We start from the raw sequence: 26,598 nt of genomic DNA, 5'->3' as shown, positions 1-26,598 counted from the left end.
TCACATTCCTGAGGTTGGGAGGGGAGTTTTTTTTATTCTGAATATGTAGACAGAATTTTGAAGTATGCAAAAGTCCACCACCTTTGAAGACTCCAGCTGGAATGGCATTGATGCCACAGGCTTGTTACAGTTCTCCCAATCTCCCAATGGTGGTTTGCTGATGAATTCTACAATGGGAGACTGCAGGAAAAGCCTATAGAGTTCCAGTTGTCACAGTGGATTCATGATGATTGAACAGTTCAAAATGTTCCTTCCAATTTTGGTGGATGTTATTGTCATCTTTCAGAAGAGAACTTAAGTGTGGTGACTTCAGCAGTTTCCTTCCAGTCAATAAAGATCTTCAGAAATGCAACTTAGCCATTTATCAATAAACCATCAATGGGAGAACTGAAACAAGCAATTTCACGCAGAGGGTGGTGCCTGTATGGAATGAGCTGCCAGAAGAAATGGCGGAGGCTGATACAATTACACCATTTATAAAACATCTGGATGGGTATATGAATAGGAGGACCTCAGAGGGAAATGGCCCAAATGTTGACAAATGATTTTGGATTAGTTTAGGATATCTGGTCGGCATGGACAATTTGGACCGAAGGGTCTGTTTCCATGCGATACGTCTCTATGATGTAAGAATATGGATGACTTTAAAGACATGAAACCAGGATTCTTTATTCCACAAGCATCAGTTCATTACAAATATGAAGGGAAGTTAAGGTTAAATTAGCGAAAAAGTATTTAATGGTATGAATCCTGCAGTTCATATCTGATTATGGAAATACTTTGTCTGTCCCTCTCTGCTTGAGGCTTCTTTCTGACAAAGGCACTCTTCCTTCCCAGAGAGAGCAGCTTGACTGCTTGAGCTCTTCTGCTCTATTCCCTTCCTTACCATTATCACCTGCAGCTGAAGGCCCCATACACAATAATGACCTTATTTATTGTGTAAAGACCGTATCTTTTTATTTTTCTATATTCTTGATTATGACTGAAATGGAAAAAAGATTTTTAAAAACCGCAAAGATGCGGAAAGAATTGCTGCACTTTTTAAAAACAAATTACCAACACACATCGTTAGTGCAGTTTACCCTGCTGTTTGTTCAAGCAGTTGGGGAGCTTAATACTGATGAGTTAGAGATGGACATGTACGAAGGGTTAATCAGTTGGCAACAAGTAGATGATAGATTTGTAGAGGGGTGTCCTGTTGTCAATGACAAAAGCCTTCTACCTGCCAACAACTGTGATTGTATCCCAGATAGTTGAACAACTTGTGGGTGTTAATATTTGGCCAGAAACCATCGGATCTCTGGAAAGGAAGTAACTGTCCCCTCTCTGCTTTCAATACACCTTAAGCCTGAAGAGAGCCAGTTTACTTCGTTTCATCAGTTGCTGTAAACTGTGACTTTTAAAATAAGTCATTGACTTTACAGATGTGAACCAGTTGCCTGTGTAAGTAAGTAAAATTACCTGGAGCAAGTAGATTTAGGAGCAGCGGATAAGTTAGGGAATTTTGAGTATTTTAATAAAATTCTTAATTTTTATGATAACTCCAGGAGGAGTGGGGGTAGGGGTTTAATTTTCAGCACGCTAGCCCAGTAAGGCATGACAATTGCTACTAATTGTATATAGTAATGGAAATAGTTTGAAATCTTTTATTACTCAGCCTTTAGATATTAACTGAATTACATATTTCCTTAGTTTGAAACTTCGTGGTCAGTTGAATGTCTTAATACTTTTTTCTTGTAGTGCTTTTGGACTGAACAGTGACATTGCACTGCAGTTATACATAGAGACATTTCTTCTGCAAGGCATAAGTGGCCACCATGGCGAAGGAGAGCCAGGAGGCATAAAACAATCCCCTGCTGAGGTTTTGGAAAGAGCTATGGAAGTCTTGCCTTTATTAAAATATAAAACTGACCTGGTCATTAGTTTGAGCGGTACTTTACACAAGGTAAACTATTTTGGAAATAATATAGACAAGCATCTGTGTTCTACTTTTAAAGCAGTAATTGCAAAACAATATTGTAGATTTTTCAGCAGCTCACTGCGTTTTGAGATACACTTGATAACTGTGGTTCTTCTTCAAATGATAGTTTAAAGGAATTCTCCAAAAGGAGGCCCTTTGATTCCCTTCTTAAACATATCTGTGACACGTGTGTATTACTGTTTTTGACTTTATGACAGAACCAGAGACTCTGGGGCACAGGAACTAACTGTTATCTCCATTATGTTTGTGCCAACTCTTTGTCATCCCACAGCCTTATGTGGTTATCTGCTTCAAATATCTATTTATTTATTTTTCTGTGACAAGAAACAATGGCCTCTGCCTCAATCATGCCTTATTGTGATAATCCCAGACTTCATCCTAATAAATGTACACAGTATGTCATCTGACTTTTCAAATGCTCCTTCCATGATGAAATGTCCAATTGTACCCAGTACAGTAACTGTGGCCTAAAGTTGGCACCGATATATGATTTATCTGTGCCTAGCTCAGAGCCCAGTTCATCCTGTTTTCCTTAAATTAGGTTGAGAATTACTGGCAACCAAAGACAAATTCAGACAGATATGTTATTCAGTGGAACTTGCTGGTGATGCTGTCTCCAGTGTGGTGACCATGTGCAGAGGTTCTGGGATTGTGTTTGTGTTTTCCCAACAACAATCTAAGTGTGGTCTCTTGAAGAATTTTATCCTGCTATGCATTTTAAAAGTGAATAATTGACTGCATTTATTGAATATTAATGTGTGCTTCTGTCTTAAATTTAAGATGGATCCATATAACTATGAAATCATTGAAAGTGCTTTAAAGATTATGAAATTGGCGAATGAACCTTCTATGAATTTTAACTTGGATCAGGTAGGAACAAATAGGTCAGAAGTCTTAATGTCATCTTTGTCTGCAAATGATTATGGTTGAGTAAACAAAAGTTGCTTGATGCTTTTAATTCAATTTAAAATGGTTTTTCGAGAGGAATGTGTGGATCTTTAAAGTGAGTTTTTAAGGCAGGAACAAATAGTTTTGAATCAGAGATATATGTGAAGATTTGTTTGAGTTCTTAGCTCTCTGCAACTGAAAAAAAATGGGTTTTGCAAAGAAATTACAGTACACCTGTCATTTTAGGAACTATTTGTACATAATTGCTGGCCTAGGTAGAATGGAATTATGTGAGCTTATTAACCCACAAATTTTACAATAAAGAAAATCTTGTTTTAATAGGCTTTAAATCTTTTACAACATTTGTACTCCTACAAACGAATTTCACCACCTGGGAACTTGGAACTTCAGTACCTCCAGAAGCATTCAATTGACCTTTCACCAATGGCTGAGAGCAGATTACCATTCCACCCACTCTTCTTTGAAGCTACTCAAAGATTCTGGAGTATAATATGTAAGTATATAAAATTAAAATTTGAGCTATCTAAAGAATAGTACAGAACCATCAAGATTTCACAATATTCTCCACTAACTCACAAGTAATAGGAGTACAATAGAAGTTTGAGTTCAGTTTTAAAAAGGGTTGTATTTGTTGACTTTGTTTTTGGTAGAAGCAAAATCAAAAATGTTTCTAATTTGGTCCTGGGATGATGATGTTGCTAGCTAGGCCAATTTTCTTTGCCCATTCTTCATTGCAAAGAGGGTAGCTAAGAGTAAATCACAGTGCTACGGGTGTGAAGTCACATGTAAACAAGACTGGGTAAGAATAACGTTTTCCTTCCCTAAAAGACATCCATGAACTAGAAGAATTGGTTGAGAGGGGATTAAAAGCACCTATCGATAATTAATCTTTTTGTCTTTAAAAAGGTTTTGTAATGTCAGTTTCAGATGGGACTCTATTGTGGTTTATTCTAAAGTGGAGAGGGAAAATAAATAGAATGAACATCTCCATGTGAAACACGAACAAAAGGATTGCAATCACTCTCTTTAAATAGAAGTTAGTACTTTTGATGCAGTTTAAAACCATGCCAATTCACTGCAGCATTCGGGTTCGACAATCAAAGCACGTTTTATTTTGAGACTGTTTGTTTGTTAAAATATGTGAAAAATCAGTAAAATTTCAACAGTGCTCGAACTAGGGATGGTAAATACCATGTTATATGAATATAAACAATCAACAATATACGTCCAAACATCTCTAAAGCTTTTATAAGTTTGCTTATCATAGAACAGTCAGAAATTGTTTTTGTGGGTCATAGATTCTGAACCAGAATGTTTTGAATGCTGAATTCCTGATTAAGATAAGCATTCTTTTTAATAAAGCCAAGGTAGATATAGAGATATAGCTGTACAGAAGTTAAATTACAGTTATGATAACTCCTACAAAGCCCATGGGGAAATCACTAAGCTCCTTAAAAAGCTTGTTGACTGTGGGTTCCCCTGTTCACAGGCAATGGAACTTATCACCCTTTTATAAAGAAAATCCAGATTGCCCATAATGGGCTTTGCATGTGAACACATTGGTAATGGAAAAAAATAAAGCTGTCTCCTGTCTGTCCCAGTTTGGGACTAGTCTATGTACACTGAGTAGTGACTGTATTTTGGTGTTCAACATCAAAGAATGTTCCTTTCTGGTTAGGCTTCCTGAATTGTAATTTAATATTATTCAGTAGCAAATGTTGAATGCTGCACTAAAAGACTCCAAGGAGAATGTTCTTAAATTAATTACAGATTTCTAAATGCAAAATTTCTATTATACCCAGTAAAATTTGAGCTATTTAACTATGAAGAGATTCAAAAATATGTGGCTGGCTTGAATTTCATTGGCATACTTCTGTGCTGTGAGATTATTTCAACCCATTGTGCCTGTGCCAGCCTTTCAAAATTTCAACCAACTCCATTTCTGCATCAACGAATCTGCTGCTTAAACCTTTGTCCATGCTTTGGTACTTGTACACTTGATTGTCCTGGTGCCCTCATGGTCAGCAGCCCACAATCTACCCTCCATATTTGAGGTCATCCTTAAGAATGCTGGCTGTCTACTTTCTGTGTGAAAAAGTTGCTCCTTAAGTCCCTTTTAAATCTTCCCTCCTCTCACCTTAAACCTCTGCCCTCTGTTTTGAGCTCCCCCACCACCTCAGGTAAAATACCTTGTCTATTTACTCTGTCTATGCCCCTCATGATTTTATAAATCTCTGTAAGGTCACCCCTTAGCCTCCAATGCTCCAGGGAAAATAATTGCACCTGAATAACTTACTAGCCCATTTTAGAAGTCAATTACAAGTGAACACAATTCTGTGTATTTGAAGACACATATAGGTTAGACTAGGCAAGAATGGCAGATTCCCTAAAATATATTAGTGAAGCAACTCCGTTTATACAACAGTTAGCGAGTATTGTATGTATAATAGTCATCAATATTGATATGTTCCTTTCTTTTGACTCCACATCTGTTCAGTTAACTGAAATTAAATTCCCCAGCTGCCTTGAGTCTCCAGTAGAGGCCTTTTGGATTCCTTATCCAGTAACCAGGCTACTGATAAAGTCTGTGCTCATTGCTAACTGTATCACCAAGTTTTGTGCTACAAGCAAACTGAAATGTTGTCTCCTATTCCCACATCCATGTCATTAATATGTATGGATGTTCCAAAAATGCAACCATTGAGTTCTTAGTTATTAGGTCAAATTCTACAATTTAAGTTATTTAGCTAAATTTAGCATTTTCTTCCCTTTTGAAATTAGAAACTTGAATCTTTGATCTTTTTGCAGCTGCTGAACTCAGTGAGAAGACTTTTACTACTTTACTCTTGATATCTAAACTTATGAAGGTGAGTTTGAGGTGCATTGATGTATAATGGTAACAATGTTAGAACGTTAAAATAAGGTGTTGATGAGACCAGAAGTAGAATTATCTGAAGTTGTTGGATGAAGCTGAATTAACATAACTTCCAATCTGGCCACCCTGCTGAAACTACCATTTAAAAGCAGTATTAGGTATAGGCCTTGCTCCCTATATCACCCAGCATTTCCTGGAACACTAGCATGGTATTAGAGCGACCGATAAAAATATTGCTTTATGCACAAGTGCTAGAATGAAAACTGAAAGTTGTTGTCTGTCCAGAATGCAAAGAACAAATTGAAGGCCCTTCTGATGCACTGGTAATGTCTCCACCTCTGGACCAGGAGGTCCAATATCACATCCCATAATGTATCTGAATAGATCAATTAAAAATATTAATGAAGAACAATTTTAATGAATTGCAGGTGCAAAGGATGTATGACATGATAGCCACCATTGAGACATGGCTGTGAGATGGTCCGTCCTGTGAATATTTCAGGTTAAAAGACCTCCAGGGAAAAGGATAAGATTATTCCAATTTTGAGGAAAGGTATAACTTGGGGAGAGCTGGCAATAGAGAATTTACTGATAAAACTAAGAAAGAGAAGATTTATTCATGACTTGTGAGTTGTTTATTGAACATCAGTAGACACAATGACATGGTTGAATGTATAATACACTGATTGAGCATGTAACAAAGGCAGAATGTTCATGAGAATGTCAGAATGCTAGTGAACTTTCTTGAATACGTTCAAGATAATTGTCTGTAAGAATGTGCTCCAGTATGAGAGTGATCCATAATTAATATTGGTACTGAATAATGAGCCAAATTTACTTATCAGCCTTGCATAAGAACATAGGATGTAGGAGCTGGATTGGGCATTTGGTCTTTTGGAATGAAGTACTCCCCTATTTAAGAAAAACCCTCATGATAAACTGGAAAGTCCAGCATCTATTATTTAATTACTATTGTCTCTAAGTAGGGATAAAGAAACTTAACATCTTGAAAATTGTTCAGTTGATTGGTAAGAAACAGCATGTATTTGTAAAACATAATTCATGCCTAATGAACCTGACTGAATTGTTATGAAGAAGGGAATATATGTATGTTATTTTCATAGGCTTCCAGACAGCATTTGATAAATTTTTTTGCAGAAGACTGTTAGCAGAATTTGAAAGTCTTGGAACTGAGTATATTGTTAAAAAAGGCCAAGGAACTGCAGATGCTGAAAATCAGGTACAAAAACAGAAATTGCTTGGAAAACCCAGCAGGTGGAGAGAAAGCACAGTTAACTTTCCGGGTCCACCTAGCTAGAAAATTGGCTCAGCAGCAAGAATAGCGATAATGGGCAGGTAATCTAATTGAGAAGGTGTGACAAATGAAGCCCACAAGTATCTGAATTGGAACCCCATCAACAAACCATATGTAATGAGAGAGAAAATTATCCAAGTTTGCAGATGATACATATGTGCCATTGTAAACAGTTTAGATGGAAGCATGAAATTACTAAGAAATATTAATAGATGAAGTGAACAGGCAAAAGTATTACAAATGCTTTTCAATATATGCAAGTGTGAGAGGGCATCTGATTTAAACATAAAGAAGGAGAGCTAGAGGCAGTGGAGGTCCAGAGAGATTTTGGTCCATGTTCATAATCTATAAAATGTTGTATACGGGTACAAAACAAATCAAAAGATCTGATGGCATGCTGGCCTTTATATCTCCTGGACTGGAATATAAGGCAGCGCAAATTAAGGTGCAGCTGTACAAAAAGTGGGGCGGCACGGTGGCTCAGTGGTTAGCACTGCTGCCTCATAGCGCTCGGGTCCCAGGTTCAATTCCAGCCTCGGGTGACTGTGTGGAGTTTGCACATTCTCCCCGTGTCTGTGTGGGATTCCTCAGAGTGCTCCGGTTTCCTCTGACAGTCCAAAGATGTGCAGGTTAAGTGAATTGGCCATGCTAAATTCTCCATAGTGCATTAGTCAGAGGAAAATGGGACTGGGTGGGTTACTCTTTGGAGGGTCGGTGTGGACTTGTTGGGCCAAAGGACCTGTTTCCACACTGTCGGGAATCTTAAAAAAAAACCTTGGTTAGACCAAACGTGGAGTACTATATTCAGCTTTGGGAGCCAAACCTTAGAATAGATATAATTACCAGCATTTTACTTGAACTCCCAAGGACTAAGGAGAGGTTTCTTTAATTCCAAGATATTCCTTTGGAATGGTAGCACAGGTTTGAAGTGTTAAATGGCTTATTCCTGTTCCTATGCAACATATTATCCAAGAAGGTGACTACGGCTATGAAATCTAAGCTGCATTTATAACCTTGTAAATGTTGTTTTTCATTTTTACAATCATCAATTTGATGTCTCAAATGTGCTGTTTCTTTGAATACATAATGCTAAAGCCATCCCTTATCCTAAATCCTGAAAATACAAGCTTGTATTTTTGTGGTTTGCTTATCCCAGTTGCGCAATGGTGGGGGTTGGCATATATGATGGAATATTCTAATTTGCTAATTGACTTTTGACATTTTTAAAACATTAACAGACTATTCATTGGTGACAAGAAAAGTGATCCATTTCTCTTTGCAGAGGTCACAGGATCTTGGTTAGAAGTAATAGAAAGTGTTCCTGACCTCCTCCTATTATTTTTCTTCATAAATACTCTGGCAGGGATGAGCAAATTCAACACAGACTAGACATAATAATGGGGGATATATTTGGTCTGCTTGGCTTTGCACCATCAAGTTCATTTAACCTTCATGGAACCCATTTTGAAGATGCTGAAGACAATCTGAAATTTAACTTGTTTTAGAAAAATCTTTTATGCTTCTGCCTGTTCTTGCCATGTGAGATTTTCTTGAAATTCATTACATTTTTCAGAGGATTCAGAGAATCATACTAATAAGTTTAAAGAGCTCAGTGTCCTCTCTTGTTTTATCTTTGCCTTTATTGTACTAAATAGTACTTATTTGATATTCAGGTATCACTGGATACACTTCATATGAAAGCAGTTGACCACGTACTTGCAAAAACGCTGAAACCTAAAGTACTTAAGCTGACAAAAGAAGCATGTGTTTCTCAGCTAACGAAGGAAATTGCTGAGACTGTAGAAAATATACAGTCATACATTTTGGCAATTACAAATCCTGAATGGGCTACTGCTAGTTCGCATCGGGTTGCTCAGGAACTTCCAACAGGTAAATTGTACATTTAATTGTTAAGGATCTGTTACTGTGTATAAATTGATGGAATTGGCTTGCAAACATACTGTTTTGATTTGAGTTATTTTTTCATACATAATAAGATATACAGGGGAAATATTCTCTGTTGTAGCAACTGATGATTCAGGCGAAACATATTTAAAATACTGGCTTTTGTATAGAGGCAAACATCATACCAGATGTTGGCTACCTCATTTCTGCTGTTTCTATTTGCTCAGTACATCCACCAGAAAATTTCACGTTGAGTCACTCTCGCAAGGAGTAAAGTCTATTGTGTAAGGTGCAAATTATTTTTTAAAGTGAGATTATTAGTGACTAATTCATATCTACAAAGTTTACTTAGAATATTTTCTCAGCTATGTCTGTTTGCAATCTGTAATACATGCACAGACCATCAAGGGATCTGGTTTTGATCAGCTATTTTGATTAAAGTTGTATGCTCTTTGGTTGCAGGCCCAGAGAAAATCCAGGCCTTGAAATTTTGTCTTCAAATGTCTGAAAACTGGTTAAAATCTACAGCACCAATGGTATGATTAAAATATTAGTCTTGGTTTCTATCATTTTATAAAGGAACAAAATTTATATGTGGTCTTGTAAATGATTAGAAGTCACAACTTTTGTTTACAAATAAAAGCAAATGAATTAAGAATTTTCAGAGAAATTATATATTTAAAATCTATCCAAGGCTTAAATTATGGGAGCTATTATCACTTCTTGCTGTAATCAGCTGCTGTACAAATTCTGAGCAACGAAAAATTAATTATTACAGTGTTTCCATTCATTTCAACTTCAGTTCGGCAATCACTCAGCAGTTTGTTAAAAAGAATCAGAAGATTCTCTAACACTGTCACCCAGATAACTTCTGTTGTAGTTCGGGAAATTGAGGAGAGATTGGATGTGACTGGATATGATTATAATGGGTTTATGTAAGTGGAAAAAGAAAAGCTATTTCCATCAGTAGCTCGTGAAAAGACAGGGAACTCAAATCTCAGTTTTTGGGCAAGAGATGAAAGGGGAATGTGAAGAAGGCATTTTCTAACTAATGATTGGCAATGATTTGGAATTTGCTGTCCACAGAAGTGATGGAAATTAAAATAATGAATATTTCAAAAGGCAATTGGATGCTATTTGAAAGTGGTAAACCTGGGATTTACTGGGATTTGAGCAGGGTTAACTAGAATGCTGCACAGAAAGCTGGTTGGGCCAAATGGCAGCCTTCTTTGCTGTAAATGACTAAAATGATATATGTTGTTGAAGAATACCATTGCATAATTAGTGTATTGTTAGTTTGAATGTTAACATTTAGAAATAAAAATTATCATACAAATTAAAAGCTCTGGCTGTAAGGTAACGCCTCCCAAAGTTTTTCCCACCATTACCCCTATTGAGGCTGAGGCTGGTGGGAGGAGGTTGTTGTATGAGAGCAGGAGGAGGAATAAGCGTATACCTGTTTTAACTTGGTCAGAGCTCTATGATGGCCAGCACTGCTGTGAGGGGTCCCACATAAGGAAGCCTTGATACAAGGATGAACCAATAAGCACAAATTAGGGATTGTTTAGCTAAAAGGAAGCAGGGAACAGTATTAGCAAGCTATAACTAGTGGAGCACCGCTGGGTTCAGTGTTGGAGCCTCAGTCTATTCCAATAACCTGGATGGACTGTCACTAAATTTACTGATGATACCAAGATGGGTAAGAAAATGCAAGTTGTCAAGGGGAGGTAGAGAATTTACAGATAGATATGGATAAGGGAGTGAGGAAGAAATGGCAAACTGTGTATAATGTGGAAAAATGACTTGTCCACTTCAGCAAGAAGAATAGTTTTACCATTTTAAATGCAGAGAGATTGCACAGCTCGCATGTGAGTTTCATGGTACATATATTACAGAAAGTTAGCTTGTGGCTGCAGCAAATCATTAGGAAGGTAAATTGAAAGTTGACATATTTTATCAGGAGAATTGAGTATAAAGGTGGGGGGGTGGGGGTTGATCTACTGTGTACAGCTTCCCTCTCTATTTGAAAAATTATCTAATTGCACTTGAAGCAACTCAGGGAGATTTCACTGAATTCATTTCCTGGATGCAGGGCTTATCTTGTGAAGAAAGGTTGAACCATTTAGGCTTTTACCCAGCAGAGTTTAGAAGAATGAGAGTTGATCTTATTAAAACATAGAAAATTCTGAGGGATATTTTCTGAGAGGATATTTCGCTAGTAGGGAATAAGAATAAGGGGTCTCCATTTTAAGATAAAGATGAGGACAAATCTTTTCTGAGTATTGGTTGTCTGTGGAATTCTCTTCTCCAGAAAACAGTGGTGACTGGATCATTAATTTTATTCAAAGCAAAGTTGGATCTTTGATAGACGAAGGAATCAACGGGTATAGATGGTAGACAGGAAAGTAAAGTTTAAGACCACAAGCAGATCAGCCATGACCTTATTTCATGCCAGAGGGCTGAATAGCTAGAACAATGTGCTGTCAAGTTCTCTGTTCCTGTGTAAACCATTGAGCCTATTCAAACAATTATATTTCTCTTTTTCTTTCCTATCCTAATCTTTCCTATTGAAGGTGTTACTTTGATTCCATGGTTACCAATAACACATGTAGATCAGAAACAACCAAGGTCTGCCCCATTAATCTGTATACACTCTTTTTCCAGAGTTAATGTTTATTAATTTCTGCTTATTAAAATGCTGAAACACAGTCAAGCTTGGTGCTGAAATGGTGTGTATGTTAACTACTCTTCCTGTCTATTGTAGCTTTTCAGAAAGCTCCATATTGCTTTTCTCACTGATTGATATTGAGCTGAATTTGAAGCGTGTTGTAATAAAGTTATACTATGTGCTTAATTTAGCACTTACAGACTGGACTTGTGTATATTAAGAGCACCATTTGAAAAATAGGGCTTCATTGTTTATAACCATAACTCCAACTTGCCAGCATTATCTTCCACTCACTGTGCTGAATTGTCCCTCATAGAATATAGATATTAATGTGATAAAAGTTATAATTGAAAATTAGTTTTCTTTTGCTTATTTTAATAACTTAATTGTAATACTCATTTTAAACTATTAGGAGAAAGCCCGTCAAAAAGCCGAGGATTCACTGAACAAATTGCGAGTAGAATATGAGAATTCAGCCACAGCAAACTTGCTAAGAATCCACAACTTAAACAGCCCTGAGCATCTGAAATTAATTAAACTGCCAGCTAAGCTAATTTGCTCATTATATGAGCACGGTAGCATTGAAAACCGGTTAAAGAACCCAACTGCCGAGGACTATCCAGGTAAGCTTTTTTGCTTTGTGAAACAAATTATTCCTTATTGAAAGGTTCAGTAAAGATTTACAAGGATGTTCTCAGGGTTGGAGAATTTGAGCTGTAAGGAGAGGCTGAATAGGCTGGGGTTGTTTTCCCTGGGGTGTCGGAGGCTGAGGGGTGACCTTATAGAGGTTTATAAAATCATGAGGGGCATGGATTGGATAAGTAGACAAGGTTTTTTCCCTGAGGTGGCGGAGTCCTGAACGAGAGGGCTTAGGTTCAGGGTGAGAGGGGAAAGATATAAAAGGGTCCTAAGGGGTAACTTTTTCACACAAGAGGGTGGTGCGTATATGGAATGAGCTGCCAGAGGAAGTGGTGGAGGCTGATACAATTGCAGCATTTAAAAGGCATCTGGATAGGTATATGAATAGGAAGGGTTTATAGGGATTTGGGCCAAGTGCTGGCAAATGGGACTACATGAGGTCAGGATATATAGTCGGCATGGACGAGTTGGATTGAAGGGTCTCTTTCCGTGCTGTACATCTCTATGACTCTATTGTATATCAATATTATTTATAGAATCAGAATTGTCTTACGTGTGGCTATCTGAGCTTCAGTGCCAATTGCCTTCTGATCATTTAATTTTATACAAGGAAACAGATCTACTACAAAACCATCCACCTTGTTTACCATTAATATGTAGATTCAATGGTATTATGGGAAAACCATCATCAGTAGGCCTGCAGAAATTTCATAAGGTGGTAGCCCTCCCACCCCATTCTCACCTGAGGGCAACAAATAATCTATTGATAATGTCATCCATATAAGCATTAAAAATACAGCCACCACCTATGCCTACCTTCCTCAAACTCTGCAGACCATCACCCTCTTAAGTTTTTGACTTTATCACCCACTGTCCAATTTTCTGTATATCTTTTGGGTTATCTATTTAGGAGCTGTTCTGAGCGTCGGCTTTTGACCTCCCAAATTGGCCTAAACTCTTGCCTAAATTCAGTTATGTGTTTCCTCTCGCTGGTCAGCATGGGCCTTGATCATCTATATCCTTGTTCCATGCTGTGTTGATAGCTCTCATATATTGTACCAAAGGTCATTTATAGCAGTATAGAAGTCCAATAACAATGCAAGCCAGCCAGTAAAAGGGTGTAATCGCATTTTTACAAATGTCACCTTTTTCATAAAAAGCAAAAGAAATGCCCAAAGTATTATTTACAGTTATAAATATACAATATTCTTGATATATGTGGCTCCAAAGAAAATGATCATTTATTAACAGAACCATATGGTAACTCAAGTCTGGTTGACTTCTGTCAATCTGCACATGTGTTGTGTATGTGATGTTTAAATCATGCAAAACTCCTAATGGTATACAACATGTTTCATTGGCTGTTTCTCTGATATCTACTTGCTCCTAGGGTGATATTTCCTCTGGTGAATGTTGTTTGTGTGGAGAACGTGGTTATGAAGGCAGCTGTTATTGCTGATCCATATGACACAGGGAGTTCCCGATTTTATAAATGCTCATTCTTAGCAACACAATCTCATACGTCGTTTTAACTTTAAAGAGACAACACACAGACATTTCTTGTAGTTACAGACAGCTGCTTTATATTGTCCTGCATTGTGTTCCGACTTGCAAACAAATTGACTTCTGATCGGACTCCCGAACAGAACCTGTAATCAACCAGGGGACTGCCGGTGTGCTTCGAAAACTTCTGCTTTCATTCAGCTTCGGTTGCTAGTAAAGATCTTCACTACCATTTTTGTCTTTGGGGTGGGAGAATGGCTTCAATTGTAGGAGCATGGGCGAAGTGAATTGACTGTTCTCCCATCTCCCCCTCCGTTCACCAACCTCCCTCAAACTATCCCACTCTTCCATCAACTCAGCTTCCCCCTTATTTCACCATCCCAAGTCAACAGAGTCATAGAATCATACAGCATGGACACAGACCCTTTGGGGGTCTGTGACCACACTGACCAAGTTCCCAAACCAAAATAGTCCCACCTGTTTGTGTTTGGCCGCTATCCCTTTAAACTTTTCCTATTCATGTACTTATCCAAATGTCTTTTAAATGTTATAATTGCACCTGCATGCACCACTTCCTCTGGCAATTCACTCCACGTATGGATTAGTCTGTGTAAAAAAAAAGTTGCCCCATGTCCTTTTTAAATCTTTCTCCTCTCACTATATAAATAAGCCCCCTCGTTTTGAACTCACCCACTCTAGGGAAAAGACCTTTTGCTATTCACCTCACCTATGCCCCTTATGATTTCATAAACCTCTATAAGAACACCCCTCAGCCTCCTAAGCTCCAGTGAAAAAAGTCCCAGCCAATCTATTCTCTCCTTATAACTCAAACATGGAACACCACTGGTCACATGCCTCCAGTTTTAAAAAATAACCCTCCTCTAACACCCACTGCCTCCTACTAAGAAGCCAATTTTGTATTCAGTTGCCAAGCTCTACCTGAATACCATGTGATTTCACTTTACTAAGTAGTCTACCATACAGAACATTGTCAAATGTTTTACTAAAGTCCATATAAACAATGTCTACCGCTCTATCCTCATCAATTGTTTTGGTTACTTCCTCAAAAAACTCAATCAAGGTTTTGAGACACTAGTTCCTTCGCACAAAGCCATGCTGACTATCCTTAATCAGTCCTTGTCTCTCCAAATGCATGTAAACCCTAACTTTCAGAAGCACCTCCAACAACTTACCCACCACCAATGTCTATGGTTCCCAGGCTTCTCTTTACAGCCTTTCTTAAATAAAACCACAACGTTAGCCACACTCCAATCATTTAGCACTTCACCCGTAGTTATATATGATACAAATGTCTCTGCTAGGGGCCCCGCAATTTCTTCCCTAACTTCCACAAGATCCTGGATACACTTGATCAGATCGCAAAGATTTATCCAACCTTATGTTTTCTCAGACTTCCAGCATTTGCTTTTCTGTAATGTGAACTGTTTTCAAAATATTAATATTTAATACCCTGAGTTTAGATTACTTACAGTGTGGAAACAGGCCCTTCGGCCCAACAAGTCCACACCGCCCCACCGAAGCGCAACCCACCCATACCCCTATATCTACCACTTACCTAACACTATGGGCAATTTAGCATGGCCAATTCACCTGACCTGCACATCTTTGGACTGTGGGAGGAAACCGGAGCACCCGGAGGAAACCCACGCAGACACGGGGAGAATGTGCAAACTCCACACAGTCAGTCGCCTGGGGTAGGAATTGAACCCAGGTCTCTGGTGCTGTGAGGCAGCAGTGCTAACCACTGTGCCACCGTGCCACCGTTCTCCAGCTTCCATTTCTTTCTCCACAGTAAAAACTGATATAAAGTATTTATTTAGTGTCTGTCCCATCTCCTGAGGTTCAACACGTAGACGACCTTGTTTCAGGGGCCCTATTCTCTCCCTTGGTGCTCTTTTGCTGTTAATGTACTTGTAGAATCTCTTTGGATTATCCTTAACCTTATCTTGCAAGGCTCTCTCATATCCCCTTTTTGCTCTCCTGATTTCCCTCTTAAGAATGTTCCTACACCCTTGATACTCTTCAAGAGATTCATTTGATCCCGATTATCAATATCTAATATATGACTTTCTTATTCTTGACCAGAACCTCAATATTTTTATTCATCCATTGTTCCCAATTCTTACTAGTCTTGTCCTTCACTCTTAACAGGAACTTAATGCCTCTGAACTCTTGTTGTCATATTTCTGGAAGTCTCCTACTTGTTAGTTGTCCCTTTACGTACGAACAGCCTATTCCAGTCAACTTTTGAAAGTTCCTGTTTCATACGACTAACATTTGCCTAACTCCAAGTAAGAACTTTAATTCTTATGGAAAGCCAATCCTTTTCCATAACTGTTTTAAAACTAGAAGAATTATGATCACTAAGACTTCAGTAACTTGCCCTGCTTAATTTCTCAAGAGAAGATCAAGTTTTGCTCCTCGAGTAGATACACTTACATATTGATAAAGAAAATTATTTTGAACACATTTAACAGATTCCTTGCCATCCAAACCCTTAACACTATGGCAGTCCCAGTCAATGCTTGTAAAATTAAATTAAATTAAAATTAAAACCACTCCACCATCTCAATCCCCCTTCACCAATATCTCCCCATTCGCCCATTCCTTCATCAGTCCCCTCCACATCTTCTGTCTTCTTTCACTAGCCACACTGCCTGTCACCTGCTTTGTTCAATTTCCTCCCCATCTCTCTGTGACCCTTCGCCAACTTCCTTGTCTCTAACTCCTTCACATCACCATCATTTTCCTGGGTCAGCTAATGAAAAGGTTGCAGAGTGCTCACATACTTTTCCATACTGCCTCTCTCACAGCTAGAATTAGGCCTCATGGAGTCGTTGATTTGGCTGTCCTCATCAGTAAAAAAAAAACTTTTTAAAGGAAACTGGCAGCTTTCAGAAATCTGTCTGCACTGCACAGAAGTTTGGTGTAGGAGTTGTGACTTTCTTATGCTCCATTATTTTCCAACCCTTGAATCTTTTCTGTCAGTCTGGACTTAAGGGCAATTGGAACTGTCCTTTGTCTCATATTTTCATCTTCAAGACAATATTCAGCAGTAAGGTACCCAGAATGTATAAAGCCATCTAAGATCTGCTTGGCAGTCATTGGCATGGCATGGACTGCAAAATGCTGCAAATCTCTTCTGGCACATTTAACGTTGCTAGTCCAATCTTAGAGCTTGCATTAGCTGAGAAAAGTGGATTTCACTTAATATCTAATAACTGGAACTTCAGATCTTCGTTCTTCCAATTGCATTGGACTCTTGGCTTTGTTTGTCCTCTTCAGATGAATATCATTCCATCATATAGCCTGAACACTTGTCTTCAAGGATTCCAGGTTTTGGTCAGTGTCTCAGTTGAATTCACACAGTTCTGCGAAATTCATAATGCTATTCTGTCTCACATCTTTCATTTCCACTACAGCAGCAGGCTGTGCAAAATGCACTGGTATTTTGATTCGCCTACTAAATCAAAGTTTCAGATTATATATTTTTTTGAAATTCAAATTTCTTTAGGAGCTGGTTCTCTTACAACTTTGAAAATCCACATACTTTCAATTACTGCACTCTAACACCAGTCCCAAGAATATGTGTTTAAGAGCTGTCCCAGATTGTACACAAATTAACTTACAGTAGAGGTCACATACCACAGCAAGCCAGCCAGTAGATTAAGGGTGTAATTGCATTTCTCCAAACACTTCCTGGCTTCAGTGCTGCTCATTTCATTCTCAAATCTGATTTTCTTCTTCTATTTGAACATTAGCAGCAGACCTTACAGTAGTGACAGTAAGTTAACTTTTCAGAATTGCTGTGCATAAAGAACACCATTGTACAAATTTCCTTAAGGTGACATAACTCAAACTGGGCCCACAACTAGTTTCCTTTCGTTGTTTGATCTAACAAAATTATTTTGTTTAATTGACTCTTGGAAGAAATACTTCCTCTGTCAAAATATTACACTGTAAATCCTCATGTTCATGATTGATTAGATTAGATTCCCGACAGTTTGAAAACAGTCCTTTCGGCCCAACAAGTCCACACCGACCCTCCGGAGAGTAACCCACCCAGACCAATTCCCCTACCCGATATTGACCCCTGACTAATGCACCAAACACTATGGGCAATTTAGCACAGCCAGTTCACCTGACCTGCACATCTTTGGATTGTGGGAGGAAACTGCTGCACCCGGAGGAAACCTGCACAGACAGGGAGAATGTGCAAATGATTGAAGGGACCTCAAGTTGTTAATGCAAAAATCAAAGTCTCAATTACTTGTGCTGTACTTTAGTAAGTTATAGAGAAAATGAATTATTGATTTCCACTGGAGTCTTGTCAAATTCATATGCAAAATAAAAACCCATACCTTTGTTTATAAAAGCCTACTGTGATGCAGTGCAAACTATTGAAAGCAATTATTATAAGAAACTGAGTTTCTTTATCTAAGTTAACTTACTGTCTAAGTAGCCAAGATGCAATATATTGCACTTGGAAACAGGAAATGAAATCTTTTGATTCACATTCAGCATGTTTAATGAGGGGATTTTCATGTTTTTTTTACAGATATTCATGCTGTAGCTGGTGAACTTGCCGAAATAAATAATCGAGATATCAACAAAATCAGATTTACATTGCTTGAAGAATATCTGTGTCCGCCAACAAAACCAGATTTGGTAAGTGTATAATCAGTGGGGTTGTCAAAGATCAGCAGGTATGCTCACTGGACATCTTTTTTCATAGCAAGCTCCCTCCATATCGTCATAGGGCTTTATAGTACAGAAAATGAACCTATGATCCATAGAGTCTGTGCCAGTCAAAGATAGCCATTTAACTATTTTAATCTTGGTTTCCAGCACTTGACCATAGCCTTGTGTGTATTGACATCATAAGTGTTCATCTGAATTCATCTTTAAGGTTATGAGGATTACAGCATAAACTACTCCCCACCATTTAAGTGTAAATAGTTTTCCTCACATTCCCTGTAAACCTCTTGACTTTACCTTAAGTCAATGGCCCTGGTCATTCTTCCTTTCACAAGAGGAAAGGTTCTTTCCTGTCTATGTCTGAGATTATTTTATACATCTCAATCAACTCAGCCTGTTCTTAGCAAGGTTTCCTCTAACTCATCTGGTTCTTAGCAGGTTTTCTTCCAACTTATAACAATAATTTCTCCAAGCCAGTTGCTGTTCAGAAACACCCCAACAGGGTCTACAGTAAAACAAACAGTTATCACAAGTCATATAATTCTTGATTCGGAGATGCCGGTGTTGGACTGGGGTGTACAAAATTAAAAATCACACAACACCAGATTATAGTCCCAACAGGTTTAATTGGAAGCGCACTAGCTTTCGGAGCGAATCACCTGATGAAGGAGCGTCACTTCGAAAGCTAGTGTGCTTCCAATTAAACCTGTTGGACTATAACCTGATGTTGTGTGATTTTTAACCATATAACTCTTGGAAGCCTTGTCAAAAGAATCTCTCACTCCTGCAGTGAACTTTCAATTAGCTCTTTTAACAAAACCACTCCAGGTATGTCTGCAAACTTGAAATAAATTCATTTTCCACAATCCTTCAAAAAATGACACATTTTGTTGAAGCATTTTGAGTTGCACCTATCGAGTCATACAGTTTGAAAACAAACTGTTTGGTCCAATTTGTCCACGCTGACCAGCTTTTCCAATCTAAACTAGTCCTATTTGCCTGCATTTGGCCTAAATCCCTCTAAACCTTTCCTTTTCATGCAACTGCTCAAACGTCTTTGAAATGCTGCAACTATACCTGCATCTACCACTAACTCTGGCAGCTCATTCCAAATGCACACCATCCTATATGTGAAAATTTGTTATTCACATTTTCTATGCCCCTCCTGATTTTATAAACCTCCTTAAGTCATCCCTCAACCTCTTAAGCTTCCAGGGGGAGAAAAGTCCCATCCTCTCCTTATAGCCCAAGCCCTCCAATCTCAGTAAAATCTTTGTAAACCGTTTCTGCACCCTTTCTAATTTAATGATGTCCTTCCTATAGCAGAGTGATCACAACAGTATTCCAAAAGCTGCAACAGGCATCATACTGTTCTAGAGTCTCTTTTGTGACTGCAGAAATGTCTGTCTATCCCCCTTGCAATTGAAACCCCCACCACTATAGCCCTGCTGTTCCTCTTCCTACCTTCTTGTAAAGCAGACTCTCACAAGGTGCCTTTAATTTGGCTACCGTTAGCTTCCCAAGTACGTCATTTACCCCAACAGTATCCATAATGGTATTACAGCGGGCAAATTGATTTTTTAGTGATTCTTTGGTCAATGGATAAATATTGGCCTGAGATCTGAGGAGAATTTCCCTACTCTTCTTTCAGAATAGTGTCATGGAACATTTTACATCTTTTGTTTCCTTTAAATAAACCTTACTGACAAGCCTAAGTGGGAAGCCAAGAACATTAATTTAGGTTTGTTTGAAAGGGTTACATCACCAGGCCAGGTTTCATTGACTTGGATTGGCATATTCATATTTTTAATCAACCTGTTTAGACATGTTATGAGACACCTCCAGAGAATTGAACGTTGACCTTCAACCGCTGCAGAATGCGAGCCCTTAGACTTGACTTGTATTCTTTCAAGTACAGAAGACTGAGTGGCCGTCAAATTGATGTGTTTAAGATGATTAAATGAGCCCATAGGTAGATAGAGGGAATGTAATTCCTCTGAAGAAGTGTTATAAAACTCAAAAAGTTAAGTCTGCCATTTGTTACTGGGACAATTTGCAAGATTTACCAAAATAAAAGGAGAGCAAGTCTTAAGTGGACTGTGGTAGAAACGTTGCTCTGGAGAATGCACCAATTAATGATGGGTGAAAATTAATTGCAGGGTTTTGTTTAATTTCAAACGAGGCATTGTTCTGAGAAATGATCCAGAGAATGGCTGTCACTTAACTGATTGAGTTGAAACAGGCGCAGAGTGTATACATGTTCTTTCTCTCTGCAAAAAACTGGGCTCTGGGTGTTAATAAATGTAACTTGCAGCACATTGCGAGCATGACTGACAATCCTAAATTGGTTTTCAGTGTAATTCTTCATCCACTTTGTATAATTTAGAAGATGTTACCTAATTGTGGAATCCCAACTAATGTGGACAGTGTCGAGACTTTTGTAAGCAGATGCCGGTTGGATAAGAACAGCTGAAGACAAATGCTGTTTGATTATGGTGTTTGGGATGTATGGGTTATACACTGAGCATCACACTGGCACTGAAATTCATATACTACATTACTCATTTGTGTCATAGGCAGAGCATCTTTTTGATTTGACGAAAACATCCTGTTCGTGGTAAATAGCATTAGAGTCATAGAAATGTACAACATGGAAACAGACCTTTTGGTTCAACTTGTCTGTGCTGATCAGCTATCCTAAACTTATCTAGTCCCCTTTGCCAGCATTTGGCCATAACCCTCTAAACCTTTCCAATTCATGTACCCATCCAGATGCCTTTTAAATGTTGTTATTGTACCAGTCACCTCCACTTCCTCTGACAGTTCATTGCATACACCACCACCTTCTGCGTAAAAAGTTACATCTAGGGTCCCTTTTAAATCTTTCCTTTCTCACCTTAAACCTGTGCCCTCATGTTTGGAATCCCCTACCCTGGAGAAAAGACCTTGGCTATTTACCCTTTCCATGCCCCACATGATTTTATAATTCTCTATAAGGTCATCCCTCAGCTCCAGAAAAAATAGCCCCAGCCTATTCAGTCTCTCCCCGAAGATCAAATCTTCCAACCCTGGTGACATCCTTGGAAATCTTTTCTAAACCCTTCCAAGTTTCACAACACCTTTCCTATTGCAGGGAGACCAGAATTGAATGCAGCATTCCAAACGTGGCCTAACCGATGTCCTGTACAGTCCAACATTACCTCCCAACTCCTACAGTCCATGCAATGACCAATAAAGAAAAGCGTACCAAAAGCCACCTTCATCACCCTGTCTACCTGCGATTCAAGTTTCAAGGAACTATGAAATTGCACCCCAAGGTCTCTTTCTTCAGCAATACTCCCCAGGACCTTCCCATTAAGTATACAAGTCCTGCCCTGATTTGCCTTTCAAAAATGTAGCACCTCACGTTATCACTTATTGCAGAGTGAAACAGCTAACTTCATCATTTACTCAAATGACTTGGACTCCATTTATCACCCCCTGAGAAAAAGAACAGGAAATGACATCACCATAGCAAATGATGTCACCACAGGAAATGACATCATCAACCCAAGGAAACCGAAACATATAAATTGAAAGCAGGAATCACCAGCAGTGCTTTGCCCAGAGGCTTGCCAAAGATGTTACCTAGTATGGTGACAAGATGTCTGAACCTTCCAGCTCAGAGAGCAAACCTACATCCAATACCTTACATTTCCAGGGCAACCCAAGAAAGGCTGGGCACTTTTCAGAACCAACGTTAGCAGCTTTATCCCATTCATGAGTTTCTGCAATATACTGTGAGAAATTATCTTAATGGGATAGCCATTATTGCACAGGATGGCCAATTCAGGATAAAGTTTACACAATGAACAAATGATTCAGGAATTATTTGTGAATTTGCTGATGAGGTCTATTTTGTAGCATGTAGAACTGTAGGAATCCCAGTGTATACCTGGATCAGTAGTGATACATCTGTCGTACAATATACAGTTGTGGAGCACTCGCCTAGCCAATTTCCCAAATAGGAAATCCGAGAAAGTGAGCTAATTTGACAGCTTCATTTCAAAGATGAAGAGTGCAAAATTAGCATTTACGTAACAGAAATTAAGTCTTCTGAGTGATATTAAATACAAACATCTTCACAGAAGGTGCTTGAACTTTGATTACAGCTTTAGATTGGATCCTAAGATCTTTAAATTTAGTATATGCTATTCATTATTGTTATAAATAAGCAGCAAACTTATTTTAGAATTACAGTTGTTGCCATAAATTAATGCAAACATTTTTTGTTAATTATATAACTAATTTATTTTAATGAAATGTATCATTTACTTAATGGAAATGTATCATTTTCAATTTTAGAATTCTAAATCACAGGATATCTTTAATGACATGCAAGAAGATCCAGCACTGATGAGGTGAGTCTTATCTATTCGTTGTTAATATACCTGCAGAATGTTATAGCAAGTTTTGATTTGGATTTCACATTTCCATTGTCACTTTATTTTGATATGGTTCCTTAATGATTTTAGTTATAAACACAATGAATAATAGCCTCTACATTTCATAATTCTTCGAAACAAATCTTCCACTAATTGAGCAATCTAGATGTTTTTGAAGCGACTTAGTCTGAGAGTGTCCTTGTGCTTAGCTTTAAAAAAAATTGGCATATAGGAGATTAACCATGATCCAGTCTAAACCAAATCATTACACCAACAATAACAACCAGCTAATTTGTCCACTGGAATCATTGTGGCTTCATACACCTCTAGGAGATCATTTAACGCTAAATAAACTCATGAAGGAATTTTGTATATAAATAGATCTTTTAGAAACATCAAATTAAACAATTATTATTTTGCATGATGCAAGGGTATTTAAAACATGTATTTTATAGTACAGCAACAGACCATTTGATCCAACTAGCGTATGCTGACATTTATGCTCCACACACTTATTTTATGTATAATTGATCAAATTAATTTTAAACGATAAATACATTGCCATGTAGAACTCACAATACTTTATTCTAACTGTATGTATCTTGCTTTGTGTCTTTAAGTACAATATATTTTATAAATATCTTTGTCTCCCCTTTCCGAAGGTATTGAGCCTGTACTGGGTTATTGTTACATCATAGAATTCTACCACACCAAAGAAACCGATTTGGAGCATCATGTTAGCATAAGCCTTTAAGAGAACTTTTTGATTTCTCTTGTGCCCTGCATTTCCCCATAGTCTTGCATTTTTTTTCTAATAAGACAGTCCTGGCAAGTATTGCAATTGGGAAGGGTGGTTAGAGTACCACTTGCATATGATCCTGTTTTCTCTCTATGTCTGTATGTGTAGTAACTGAATAATGTTAAGGAGCAGGGTATTTTCTCATATCCTTACAAATTCAAGCGGATCAAGGTAAGTTGTATTACCCGTGTTGTCCCAGCTACTCAGCAGAAAGCAGAAATTGAACTTGACACATACTGTTTGTGTGTGGAGTTGCGTAAATATATTTGCTGCATTAATTAAGTGTGCCTTAGAGAAGCTAAACCATTAGAGGTAAATAAAATAATGTTTATGCCATTTTTACAACGTTTCCATAGCTTTTCCTCCAAACTTGAGGTGGAGCCGCTGCAGAAGCAAAGGGAGTTATCCTGTTTCCTTCTCACAGGTGGCTTTGTGACTTGCTTTCAGCAATTAGCAAAAGAGATTATTTCTTTTTTTAATTGGCCTCCATTATCTCTGCAACCATAGGAGATTGCAATCCAGTCTTACACTGCAGCCTTTCCTTTCAAAATGTGAATGTCTGAAGTTCTTTGACAACATTTTAGGTTAGCCATACTATGGTTTCACTTGAGACTGAACGTAATTGACATTGGAATTATCTAGGCAGTCACTGAATTACATTCTCAGAATTCATATTCTCAGCTATCTTTGATGTATGTGTCCTTTCTTTCGAAAAGAAATTGAACTCCAAAGCATGTCTTGCTGAAAAATTCAGTGTCTGTAAGAATTTCAGTTCTGTTGTCATGACATGCTGAATTAAAGAAAAATTCACAAAAACTGCTTTACATCTTGTCATTTTAACCTCTGTCACATTGTTGGTAAAGTGCACTAACGTAAATTGCGATCACATGCACAATGAATCATACTATTTATTTTTATTAACTAATCAGAAATACAGTTAGTCCCAGCTAAATTCCCAGTTCATCACCTGTGGTTAAGCTGAGCATGTTCTAAAATTAAGGGTCGCCCTTTCAGGACAAAGATTTATTTCATTTAGCGAGTTGTGTACCTTTGAAATCCTCTCCACAGAAGGGAGGGCTGTTGAATATTTTTATGATGTGGATATATTGGTGTTGGACTAGGGTGGACAAAGTTAAAAATCAGTCAACACCAGGGTATAGTCCAGCAGGTTTATTTGGAAGTATAAGCCTTCGGAGCGCTGCTTCTTCGCCATCTAGCTAGTGGGGCACAGAATTTATAGTAACGTGGACTGACTGCCTACAGATTGTGTGCTTTTTGAACAAAATAGAATATATGTACAAATGCAAATTTACTCCATAGACTTAAGTGTGGGTGTGTGTGTGTGTGTATGTATGGGAGAGAGGGAGGGAGTGCGTCTGTGTGCTTGCATGCGTGATGCGCGAGTGTGACAGAGTATGTGTGTGTGGTGTACATAGAACAGTGCAGCACAGTACAGGCCCTTTGGCCCTTGATGTTGTGCCCACCTTCTATTCTGCTCAAAGATCACACTAAGTGCAATGAAGGGTATGTAGATAACTTGCTTGTGCCTATCCAAGGGTCGCTTAAATGTCCCGAATATATGTGACTCTATTACCATTGCTGGCAGTGCATTCGATGCACCCTCCATTCCCTGATTAAAGAGCCTACCTCTGATATCTCCCCTAAACTTTCGTCCAATTACCTTAAAATTATGCCCCCTTGTGATAGACCTTTCTGCCATGGGAAAAGGTGTCTGTCTATCCACTCTATCTGTGCCTCTCAACATCTTGTACACCTCTATCAAGTCATGTCTCATCCTTCTTGGCTCCAGGGAGAAAAGCCCTAGCTCCCTCAACCTTACTTCATAAGACATAAGACATGCCATTCAGTCCAAGCAGCATCCTGGTAAATCTCCTATGCACTCTGTCTAAAGCTTTCACATCTTTCCGATAATGAGGCAACCAGAACTGAACACAGTATTCCAAGTGTGGTCTAACCAGGACTCTATGGAGCTGCAGCATAACCTCGCAGCTCTTAAGCTCAATCCCCCTGCTAATGAAAGCCAACACACCATATGTTTTCTTAATAACCCTATCAACCTGGGTAGCAACATTGAGGGAGCTATGGACATGGATCCCAAGATCCCTCTGTTCCTGCACACTGCCAAGTATCCTGCCTTTAACCATGTATCCTGCAATCATATTCGACCTTCCAAAGAAAATCACTTCATGCTTTTCCAGAATGAACTTCATCTGCCACTTACCAGCCCAGTTCTGCCTCCTGTCAATGTCTCATTGTAACCTACACCAGCCCTCCACACTATCCACAGCTGCACCAACCTTCATGTCATCAGCAAGCTTACTAACCCACCCTTCCAATTCCTCTTCCAAGTCATTTATAAAAGTCACCAAAGAGCAGAGGTCCCAGAACAGATCCCTGCAGAACACCACTGGTCACCGAGCTCCAAGCTGAATACTTTCCATCTTCTATCACCCTCTGTCTTCTATGGGCCAACTAATTCAGTATCCAGACAGACCGGCTTCCCTGTATCCCATGTACCTTTACTTTCTGAATAAGCCTACCATGGGACACGTTATCAAACGCCTTGCTAAAATCTATGTACACCACATCCAGTGTTCTACCTTCATCAATGTGTTTTGTCACATCCTCAACGAATTCAATAAGGTTTGTGAGGCATGACCTTCCCCTCACAAAGCTATGCTGACCATCTCTAATCAAACTATGGTTTTCCAAGTAATCATAAATCCTGTGTCTCAGAATCCTTTTTAATACTTTGCACACCACAGGCATAAGATTGACTGGTCTGTAATTCCAAGGATTATCCTTATTCCCTTTCTTGAACAATGCAATAACATTTGCCA

At 38.4% G+C, this 26,598-nt stretch overlaps 1 protein-coding gene across 1 annotated transcript in view; it reads left to right on the top strand.

Annotated features, from left to right (window-relative positions):
• kntc1 (kinetochore associated 1) overlaps nucleotides 1-26,598 on the top strand; it is a 154,309-nt gene that overhangs the window by 95,467 nt on the left and 32,244 nt on the right. The window contains exons 44-52 of the mRNA XM_072587416.1: nucleotides 1,741-1,945; nucleotides 2,762-2,851; nucleotides 3,212-3,383; nucleotides 5,699-5,757; nucleotides 8,754-8,970; nucleotides 9,448-9,521; nucleotides 12,066-12,276; nucleotides 18,375-18,484; nucleotides 22,859-22,914. Coding sequence (XP_072443517.1) covers nucleotides 1,741-1,945; nucleotides 2,762-2,851; nucleotides 3,212-3,383; nucleotides 5,699-5,757; nucleotides 8,754-8,970; nucleotides 9,448-9,521; nucleotides 12,066-12,276; nucleotides 18,375-18,484; nucleotides 22,859-22,914 — 1,194 coding nt within the window. The remainder of the gene's footprint in view (nucleotides 1-1,740; nucleotides 1,946-2,761; nucleotides 2,852-3,211; nucleotides 3,384-5,698; nucleotides 5,758-8,753; nucleotides 8,971-9,447; nucleotides 9,522-12,065; nucleotides 12,277-18,374; nucleotides 18,485-22,858; nucleotides 22,915-26,598) is intronic.

The sequence above is a fragment of the Chiloscyllium punctatum genome, chromosome 17 (genome assembly GCF_047496795.1).
Source record: "Chiloscyllium punctatum isolate Juve2018m chromosome 17, sChiPun1.3, whole genome shotgun sequence".
NCBI classification, from domain to species: Eukaryota; Metazoa; Chordata; class Chondrichthyes; order Orectolobiformes; family Hemiscylliidae; genus Chiloscyllium; species Chiloscyllium punctatum.
This window is presented reverse-complemented; position numbering and strand designations above follow the sequence as displayed.